General features: G+C 40.8%; 1 protein-coding gene across 1 annotated transcript; it reads right to left on the bottom strand.

Moving 5' to 3' along the window:
• Nucleotides 1-946: 946 nt before the first annotated feature.
• Nucleotides 947-10106, bottom strand: LRPAP1 (LDL receptor related protein associated protein 1). The gene is made up of 8 exons (XM_038178067.2): nucleotides 9884-10106; nucleotides 6840-6984; nucleotides 6378-6502; nucleotides 4625-4745; nucleotides 3534-3692; nucleotides 2924-3006; nucleotides 2021-2197; nucleotides 947-1678 (listed from the first exon to the last, which is right to left on the bottom strand). Exons 1-8 carry the CDS (start codon nucleotides 10055-10057, stop codon nucleotides 1613-1615), a joined length of 1050 nt encoding a protein of 349 aa, XP_038033995.2. The 5' UTR covers nucleotides 10058-10106; the 3' UTR covers nucleotides 947-1612.
• Nucleotides 10107-10985: the final 879 nt, after the last annotated feature.

Here is a 10985-nt window from a genome sequence, read left to right as displayed (position 1 = left end):
CTAGCATTTTATCACTTGATTCAAACACAAGCAGGTATTAACTCTGAACGTTGAACTTTTCAGATTTCGGTGCTTGCTTAGTTCCTTTCCTCTGTGGATGTACATAGTGCATATGTTCAAATTATACTATTATTAAGAACTAACTGACTCACTGCTACTATTAATACTAAGCCTGTGTTTCTAGTGATGGGCTACAGTTCTCTGGAATATAAGTAACATCTTACATTAAAACAAAAATGGTAAAAAAAAAAAAAAATTGCTTACTGATGCAACATAAGACATTCAGGATCTCAAAGTAGGACTGCTACCACTGTTTCAGTTCAGGTCACTTGCATGTTATACAATAATCTTTACATGCACAATCATCCTACATTTAACCCACCATGGATGCAGGACTTATCTAAGTAACACACACAGTGGCTGATTCTGGCTGACCCTCTTTTTGCTATTTCTCACAGAATAGGTATAGCAAGCAAGTCTTGAAGACAGTCTCCTCATGTGGCATGCTACAGCTCCGCAATATGTGAGTGAATGAGCTTCTCAACCAAGTAGCTGTAATGATTTACCTACACAGGACCTTTGCCTTAGCCTTGTTGCTGGTGCAGCTACACGTGAAACATTCCTTAGAACAAAAGGGTCAGCATTAGTACTGCAGAAAATTTCAACCCAGGTGGCTAATCTTTACCAACAGAATTAAAGGCAAAGTGATAATAACCTTTACTGGAGATTTTACTGGAGTACGTACTCAAGAGACAAGCTGCTTTAGAAAGCCGTCCACCTATTCAGAATACAGAAACACATTCTTGTGGCGCAAAACTACTCTTCCTGTCTTAAAAACTAGTATATGAGTGAACTTTAGTTCCAAGCAATACACATAGTTCTCAGAAAAAAGTCTGAATACTTGTCATTGAACAGGAGGGAATTAAAAAACCACACCTCACAGGTATCCTGTTTTGATTTTTAATGACTAAATGTAACAAAACCAAGCAACAATGAATGACAATTGTACATATACATTCAGTAACTTCTGATGTGTTAGTCTGTAAGTTGTGAACTAACCTCAGTACTTTTTTCCTCCTTATCCTTTCTCCCCATCTCACATGGAAGATTTATATACAGTGCAGCTCTGAACTACTGCTCAACTCAGTAGAAATATTTTAGTTACCTTCAGTAGGAAAGGCATTAAGTCAAACATGGAAATAAAAAACTTCTCTGACCTCTGTTTTAATGTCCCGTACCTCAGTGCTTGCTTTTATTTATCAGAATACCTTAACTAATTATAAAATCTGTATTTTTTTCTACTACCCAGGAATGTTCTGGAAGTTCACACGTGTTTCCTTTTGAAATGGCTACTTATTTCAAAGGCTGTTACTTGATTCACACGTATGATTTATGTGATCCAAGATGTGCAACTTAAATTTCTAATGCAATCATTTAATTTAATAGTGCAAATACAAAACTAAGTGGACCAAAAAAAGAAGTTTTCTTACAGGACAACCTTCTTCAACCCTTAGTATTTCAGAAAGACTGCTTCGTGGATCCTGTTCAGAAAGAAAAACCACCATTATTTGTTTTGTGTTCACAGATGGATCCCATGAAGGAGAACAGATGTTTATAATTCATTGTGTTGAAGACCTTGAGAGATTCTGCTGGATAAGTCTTGCAAGTGCTTCTTTACCTAGCAGGAAAACAAAACAAATAAAACAAATTTTAATAAGACAATGAATAATGATGAAAAAGTAAATAAATTAATATCATATATTCAGAGTTTGCTATCAGTACTTGTGACAAAAATCCTCAGCTTTTAGGAAGGACTGAGACTAGGGAGTTTTCAGGCATTTTAGAATTAGGTTTATAAAAACAATTGTGTATCCTGTAATAAACATGGAGCACAGGTGTGCCTTAACCTCCCACTCTTAAAGTCATTCACATTGCATGAAAAATCAGCACTGGATAATTGGCATTCCCTCTGCTACTGAGTTAAATTTTCAACATGTATGTATGTTGGATTTATACATACCTTATATCCAAGCTCTTTTGTTTTTTCTTCCAGCATGGCATATTTCTCTCTATTTCTGTTCAGATGTTCCTTATCTCCAGTTCCCTCTACATGTTTCAGTTTCTCGTGTGAAATCTCTAGTTGTTTCTGGTAGTGATGGTGTTTCTCAATTTTTGCTTCAAAGTGTTTCAGCTCCTCCTAAGACAATAAATACAAACAGCTTCAAAGTATTTTCTTTCCAAGGCTTCCTCTTTCCTCTCTTTTATTGCAAGACATCCCTAAATACTGTTTTATTGAATTTGGCACTGTAAGTTTTTCAGTTCTTTGCATATTAAGAATGTCTGTACAATACATTATCACCACCACCCGGACACCCAGTTTTGAAGGAAGATGTTGAACACAACTTGCTGCAGAGACATCAGTTTGAGACTGCTGATGTCTCTGAGGTGCTAGGAGATGACAGCAGTGAATATCAAATAAAAGTTTATGTATTCTTACTGTTGGAATAGAGTTTTTCTTTTCGCTGGGGCAGATATGAAGGCAAAATTTACCTCTTTTGCTACTGCAAAATTCTGACAAAAACATCTTACTAAGGTTAGTAGAAGCCTTGCTGGAGACTTCAGCAGGCTTTCCTCTGACACTTGTAAAAGCAGGGCCACTGAATGTAGTGTAATTAAAACACAGTTGCTTCTTTTGTAGTGCAATGCCCAATGTAGGGCATTGGGCTACATGTGAGTAAGTAAGATGACACTTCCATTTTGCTGATTATAATGGAACCATACATATGACTAGTTTCGTATATTTCAAACATTCTGATCAAAGATTTTTATTTGGCGTCTGAAGAGCAAGATAGAAGTGACTGCATTAAGAGTAACACAGAACATTTAAGTGGGAAAGTAGCTTTCCATACGAGATTCTCCTTACCCGAAAAGATTCAAGTTCTTTCTCAGTGAAATTGGCTGATTTCGCCATGTCCCACAGATCGATCACCCTTGGTTCTTCAAATTCTAAAGAAACACATATCACCGAATGAAAATCCAGACATAATGCCTTTATGCCCACCTCCTCTGCATGATGAGTGTCCCTTTGCACACACATACAAAAGGATACACTAAACACTGCATTACTAATATGTCTATATGGAGGAAAAGAGAGAAAAAATCCAAGTACTTAACTTAGAACTATAGCATTGTAGGAAGTATTTTTTAAAAAGCAAAAAAACCCCAAACCCTAGAAACTGAATAATGGTGTTGTTTGCCCTGCATGTTGTCTCATATATCTGTCTTCCTGTTACAGAAGGCGTAATATCCCTTCCCATGTGGGCATGGAATACAGAACTGTGCTCTTTACAGGTTGTTGCTCTCCTTACATTAGGCTTTTAGTGTCAGCTTGTAAATAGAACAACCTGGCTCTATCTTTTCAGCTCTTAGTAGCAACACCATGTACTATGACACTAAATAATCATTACTTTCCCATTGATTTATTAAAAAATGAAATTGATACCAAATAAATATAAAAAAATGCTGTATCATACCACTGGTGGCATCATATCCCTGGTGACTGACTTTTCGCAAACGCTCAAATCCCTGATTGATGCTTCTTAGCTTGTCTTTGAGCTCTCTGTGTTTGTTGTGCAAGATTTCCTCTTTCACCACGTTCTCTTCAGATGGGTTGATGACATTTTTGTGGATATCTGTTGAAATATAAAAGTGTTATTGATTCTGGGTCAAATCCTGATAGGTCTAAAGCCCCAGAAATCCCTCAAATCTGGAGAAAATAAAATATGATCAGTTCTCAGCATCTGAGCTGAGTATAATAAAGCATTGACACTAGACTCTGAGAAGCAATAACTCCATTTGTGGGTTAATACTATGATCAGTGCTCCTCAGTGCTCCGGAGGGTGCTATTACAGAAATGCCTTTTACCTCTTATGACCACCTGTCACAGTTTTAGTAAGGCAATGTTCTTATTTTCCTAGGCTAGCAATATCCCAAGAAAATGGGATAGATATGGCTGATACATCCCATGCCCTTCCCCCAGGCATTTCTTGAGCCAGTCGGGACATCCAATGTTGAAATGACTTCCAGCAGCTTCAGCTCTACAATGAGAATGTCACGCTGCCTGTGAGCTTTAGAAAACTTTGGCTCTAACAAAATTTTTGCTAGGATTAGTACAGCAAACTGGATTCAGCTCCTCAATGCTTTAACATGAAGCTCAGTGCCAAAGATACATATCCTCTTGGGCTCCCATTACTGAGATAAAACATGCATATTCTGTAGATTTAGGATCACATTTTGCAGCAGTGCTTACTGCTTAATTTCTAGTAAACTAGAACAGCCATCATTGGTAATCTGATGACGTCTTCCCTGCTTGTAACATAGGCAAGAATCAGAAAACTGAAATGGCAACGCTTTCATTAGCTTGCAAGACTTTTGGCAGCAAATGCAGAACTAAACCCGGCAAGTATCTGGGAATGTCAGCATATCTGGGAATGTCAGCATCTGCAAAGCAGTTCTGGCAGAAATGTCAGACTTAAGGAGTTTCAAAGAAACTTGGAAACAATGGAGGCAGTGGACAGAGAAACAGTTGTACTGATCTCAAAGCATCAGACAAATGTTCAGACACCTTCTGTTCTGCTCACAGTCTCTAGCAGAATATTGTATTCACGAATCTTTTCTTTGTGGTGCTTAAACTCTCGCCAAAGCTTATCCAATTCCTCATCAGAGAACTTCCCAGAGGTCTTGGCCTGAAAGAAACATGAACTCATTATATTTCCCAGGCCAAATGCTCTAACATGCACTCATCTATCAAAACATCCCACTTCCCACGACATTTAGAAAATTATTAAGCCCATCTTTTCTTTAAGCTCTTTTGTTTTGAACCCCTTTGTATTAGTATGACGGCAGGATTTAGACGTGTGGGACATAGTGGCTTTAATCATATCCCAAAGAAGTTTGCTTCAGACCTTCAAAGCCAGACTTGCTATGGACTACCCAGTGAAAAGCCTCTGTCATTTCTATTCTGTGGAAAACAATTTGATCAATAAGTAAGGGCCGTGGAGACACATATGCAATCAACTGAATGAGGGCTGCAGTATGATATTAAGCACAGTCTTTACTCAAGAAATCTTGTTCTACTGGCAAGTGAAGATTTTATCACTACCATACTCTGCAGTGATTTGTTTCTCTCAGGACTACTTTTTAGCAACGAGGGAAGCACTAGTCAGACACCCGGCGCACCACACACAATTCTGTTGACATACTTCCTGTAATGTGTGACCAAAAAGTGAACATTTTTGATACTTATGCAATCCCAACTCTTTTTTTTTGCTTAGGGAATATTTCTAAGTGATGCACTTTACTGTTCCCCAGAGCGCATGACATCATGTTCCTTGCCAGAGCTGCATGTAGTTACAGTAACATTTTAAAACCCAGCAAATCTCTTTCTCTGCTTTGCTACCATATTACCCAAGTCTAAGAATTCTTTGCTTTATCTACTTGTTTCTAAAAACTGCATTATCTCATTTTTGTAAATTAGTTTGCCAGTCTTAACTGCCCAAATAGACCACACACTTTCTATTTTTTATGCATGAATGCAAATCCTGGAAGGTTTCATTTGAGTACCGCGTTGGTTAAATCCTTATTTAACACCCCCCAAACATCTTTCTAAAAATTCCATCAATAAGTTATACTTTAAATGTATAATTTTTAAAAAAGCCCAGAAAGGACAAGAAGAAAAACAGGAAAAAAAAAACACAAACAAAACAAAACAAAAAAGAGAAATCATGAATTTAGTGAAATTTGAGGAAGAATTGTGTTCATCTTTAATGGAGCCAGGGCTGCAGAGGGACAGATGCAGATCTCTGCTCTCTGGGGACAGTGACAGGACCCAAGGGAACAGCATGGAGGTGAGACAGGAGAGGGTCAGGCTGGGTGTTAGGGAAAGGTTCTGCACTGAGAGGGTGGTTGGGCACTGGGACAGGCTCCCCAGGGCAGCGGTCATAACACCGAGCTGCTGGAGTTCAAGAAGCGTTTGGACAATGCTCTCAGACATGGTTGAATTTTTAGGTAGCCCTGTGTGGAGCCAGGAGTTGGACACGAGGATCCTAGTGGGTGCCTTTCAGCTCAGGATGATTCTATGATCTTATCCTCCATGACTGCTGTGGGTGTTTTTTTTGGCAAAGAGCACCTGCCACACCTAGTGACCTGGATGCAGGTGGGATGCCCTTAATGCACAATGATCTGAGCTACAGAGCACAGCAGCTTGGCCAGTACTTAAAAAACAAAGCAGTAAAGCTATTCAGTTCCAAATACGAGAGCACTCAGAAGAGAAGAAAACACAGATTTCCAACATGGCAATTCCTGGAAATTTTACCCACCTTGCTCCATAATTTTTCCAGTCTTGGGTCATCCAGTGTATCGCTTTCTGTACCATCTTTAATATAGTTGGTATCGACTAGTTGAGAGTCCTTCTTTCCATTCATTCCATACTTTGTCATAATGACTGCACGGGGAATAGAAGATACATTAAAACCAGCTATGGATGTATGGAAGATGATAGGCTGCATCCTTAACTTCCAGAGCTGGATTTTGCAGCTTACAGCAGCGAGGCTAACAGTTTAAGACGCAAAGGCCCCAGGTATAATGACTTCTGAAAACACCAGGAGCAAAGGAAGCTCTTATCCACTTGCAGTTCCCTACTCACCTCCAAAGAACTGCTGTACACTCAGCATCTTGAAAGACAACCTAGTATTTAATGGTTCAAACACTTACACAGGTGTCTAACCATATATATATATTTGATGCAAAGCTTAAACCTCTTCTGCAAAGATGCACCTTACCATTCAAATTGCGTCTAAGCTTGGCTTCTTTTTCTCCGTCTTCATCTAGCCCTTCAGCCTTCAGTTTTTTCCAGCTTAGCTCATCCTTTTCTTGTATTTTTAGATCACTGTGCAGCTCTGCCAGTTTCACAGCAGAGAGATGAAGCTAAGGAGAACAGAGAATGGTTTGTTTTCAGTTACATGGTGTCATCTCTTGCTGCAAAGTTACCTTAGAAGCCAGTATAGCACAGCATTTGTTTCTTTTTACCCCTACATGGGTCTGAAGGTATGAGCCACAGCATTCATACACCTCTTGTCTGTGAACATGGCTATGCCCTCTGCATATTAATGTTAACAGACTGTGATAATGTAGCCTTCTCACTCAGCTCTTTAGCTATGTTGACAACAGTGAAATTGTGCAGGGGTTAAAAAGTTGTATCTTTCTTGCAAGTTCCTTCAAGTAATATTTACACGGGATTTCCCCCCTCTTTTAATGGGACTGTCTTCTGAAAACAACCCTATTGTAAAAATGCCCAGTACCAATGACAAGGAATATGAAAGAAAATATAATTAACCTGTTGTTCCCCTTTCTTAGCTTTGTTTAGATTTAAATTTAAGTCAGAGAATTAAATCCATTCCTTTTCAATAATTCACAAAATGCAGTTATGACCAAACTTCTCAAATAATGTGCCATTGCCCCTACACAACCTTTCTTGTGGACCACTTTCTAACCTCACAGTTCGATTGAGTTGGTAAATTTTTTCGGTACTGTTTTGCAGACTAGCAGGACATTGATGATGGCCTTACAGGTCAGAGAACCACTTTATCTCATTTTTTACTAGAAACAAAGCACACAGTTTACCCAGATCACTTCTCAACATGGCTTATGCACATTATACACATAGAAAACCTGGATATATTCCCTTCCAACATAACAGAAGAAAAAGGGAAGATACTGAAGGAAAAAAAAAAAAAGAAGATTTAAATGCATGATAGGTCAGCTTGAAATTTTGTGAAATACACAGAGAAAACAGGAACAAAGACTATGACTAACATGCAGTTGGCTAAGCAGTATTGCTGTAAGATGAGCCAAAATGTTCAAATTTGTCACTTCAGTTATTCACTTTAAAACAGAGAAATGACACAAATCACATTAAAGCTAAAGAACTTCTTGCACATGTGTTTATAACATGAAGGTGGGGTGAAGAAAAGCCTGGAGAAGAGCGGTAATCAAAAACGTGCTAGCAGCACGTTTCTGCCTGAGCTCTCCCAGTTGATCCACCTCAGGTCCCCAAGCAGCCAGCTCCTGGGAGGTTGGATCCAGCTCTGAACCAGCCATGCTCATCTGTCCTAATATAAATGTATTTTCAGGATTTTTTTTCCCATTAAAATCAAATTAAAGAATACAAAAATTCTCATTTCCTCTGAGAATCCAGGATTTTTACTAAACACAGATTCAGAACTCGGTATTATTTTTCAACACCAGAAATGGATGTTTAAACTGATGCTACTGAAAAGACAGCCATTCATTTGGCTTTTAGCAGGTTATTTGAAAATAACTCGGAAAAATGTCATAAGTGTGTTACTGCACTACATTCCTTTTGACAGGAATTTAGGAACCTATGCACATTACTGTTGCTGGTTTCAGTTTAGTCTGTTCTGGTACATTCAGTGCCACAAGATTACTTAATTATTGCAATTTTTAAACCAAGTTTTTCTCTGTATCTTGCACTTAGCTTACTGAAATAACTTACCAATATATAGAATGGTTAGAATCACAGATAAATATAAAATTTATAGCACATATTAAAACTTCTGAACCCTTTACTACTAAATATAAAGGATCTCTGTACTGTTATTTACTACTACTTTTGGAGAACTGTTTGATAAAAGTGAAGCACTTAGCAGAAACCAGTTTAGTTATTATTTTTATGTGCTGAAAACAAACAAGCAAACAACCCTAAACTTTAGTCAGGTACTCATTTGTTTTTCCGGAGCAGGCTGACCTGGACAGCCAGAGTGTCTGCTGCGGTGGTCACAAGTAACACTGCTTTGCTCAGCAGAATTGTGTCCTAATGTTCTGGGAGGAAAAGTGAGTAAAAAGTTTGCTATTAATTGTAAAGGAAATGACTAATCATCTCACTAGTTCTGTACTCTAGTGTCAGTAGTCAAATAGTGTGGACTCAGTGTGTTCTGTTTTTTGACTAACCCTTATGAGACGCCAAACACAACCCAACGAGGAATACCCTGCCTCAAATCCAGTCACTTAGGCTAGGGAATGCCCATCCAGGCTTAATTCCTTTGCTTGAAAGAACTGAGCTCTTACCAGCCACTAGCCTTTTCTGCATGGTCCAAAATACTCAGGGCAAGAATACGGGTATAACTAAATACTTTTTTTCAGCTTAGAGTGAAAGAAACTCTAGTACTAAACTGTCACAGTTAAGGCTCTCACCTGATAACAGTGACATCCAGTTGCTGGCCCACCTGCATGTGATTTGGTGTAAACGAAATATAGATGATATAACCACCTAGGTGAAAGGTTTCTACCCTGAAGTGAGCTTCTATCATTTACGAAGCAGAGACAATAGCCACTGCCCTCCAACAGGACAGGATGAGCACATCATGGCCATTAAAAGAGGTAATGCATTCAGGGTGCAGGTATAGGGGACAGTCTGAGATACTCCCTGGTACCTGAGGGACTTCACTGTCTTCCACTTGTTGGCAAGACACTGGATATAACGACGGGCCGGCATACTTCTATAACACCGTAACACGCGACAGAAAAGAGAAACGAGCCACTGCGAGAAAACCGCAAGGTCCCCAGGGGACGGGGCGCTGCGGCTGCTGCTCCCAGGAGCCCACCAGAGGCAGCCAGGCCTAAAACCCGGGGACAAACCACAGCACCCCAAGGCCTGACCCCACGCCGAGGATCTAGCGAAGCACGGCCGGGATTTTATCCGGGAGTCCCCGGGTTTTCTCCTCCGGCCGCACCGCCCCGCTCCAGCCGCCGCGGCCGGCCCCGACCCCCGCCATCCCCCCCTCGTACCGCCGCGGACCCCACTCACCCGCTGCGCCTTCTCCCAAATCTGGTTCAGCCTCACCACACGGAACTCCCCGGTCTCCCGCCGCTTGGCCCCGGCCAGCCCCTCGTTGGCCTCCCGGGAGTATTTGCTGGCCCGGGAGCTAGCAGCGAGGAGGAAAGTGGAGACCAAAACTACCAGCGCCCGCGGAGCCGCCATGTCGCGCAGCGCGGAGAACTACAAGTCCCGAAATGCCGGGCGGCCTCCGCCGCTAGGGGAGGGGGCGTTTGCATCGGAAAAGGGGCTGGAAATTCTTTTTATTTATTTATTTCCCATGTAGTAGTTTCAGAGAGCACTTTCTTTCGCCCAGTTCCTAACAGGGGCCACGTGTGTCCTTCCTTCAGCGAGGTGTTGTTAGCAGCAGTGTGAGGCAAAGGGGACATTGGCAGGTCTATGCACTGCACATTTGCTTGAACAAAACTTTCTTCTATTAGCACAGTATTCAAGAGTGTGCAGAAAAAAGAATAGGCTGCTCAGGAAGGGTGGAAAGCAAGAACAGCGATAGCTCCTGAATATCCCAGTGAGGGGGAAAGACTTGGTCCTCCTCTGGAGGTGATAGCAGGGGACAGCCCTTTGGCTTTGTTGGTGTGGGGAGAAGGAGGATGGTACGAAACATAACGATGAGTACATTGGGTTTTTAGCAAAGGGGATGAACTATGAGAACAGCCCACTGGTCGCTGGTGCTTGCTGAGGGCAGCTCTGGGGCAGGAGTGCCCCTTGCTGCATGGCACTCGCTTTCCATCACAGCGCTTCTTATGCACAGCAAGCAAACAATAGGTATAGAAGGCCATTGAACATTTCAGGAGGGGATTAAGTCTGGTATAATATGTAATGCTGGGAAGATGTCCAATCCAGGATGGTTATAAATCCTACCCTGGTTATTGAGAAATCCACTGAAATTGAAAATTGCTATGATGGAAGCCCAGGGGATGTGCACTGAGACACAGGGACATTTCATGTGGGTGTTTTTGAGGGGAAGGTGGTGAAGAAAGCTTTTCTTTCTCATCTTTTTAATATATAAATCCTCTGTGCACTGCAAAGCTTCTGTATTACGGGGTCTTTGGTATAGCTGGACATTTCTGTATTG

This window comes from Anas platyrhynchos, chromosome 4 (assembly GCF_047663525.1).
Source record: "Anas platyrhynchos isolate ZD024472 breed Pekin duck chromosome 4, IASCAAS_PekinDuck_T2T, whole genome shotgun sequence".
NCBI lineage: Eukaryota > Metazoa > Chordata > Aves > Anseriformes > Anatidae > Anas > Anas platyrhynchos.
This window is presented reverse-complemented; position numbering and strand designations above follow the sequence as displayed.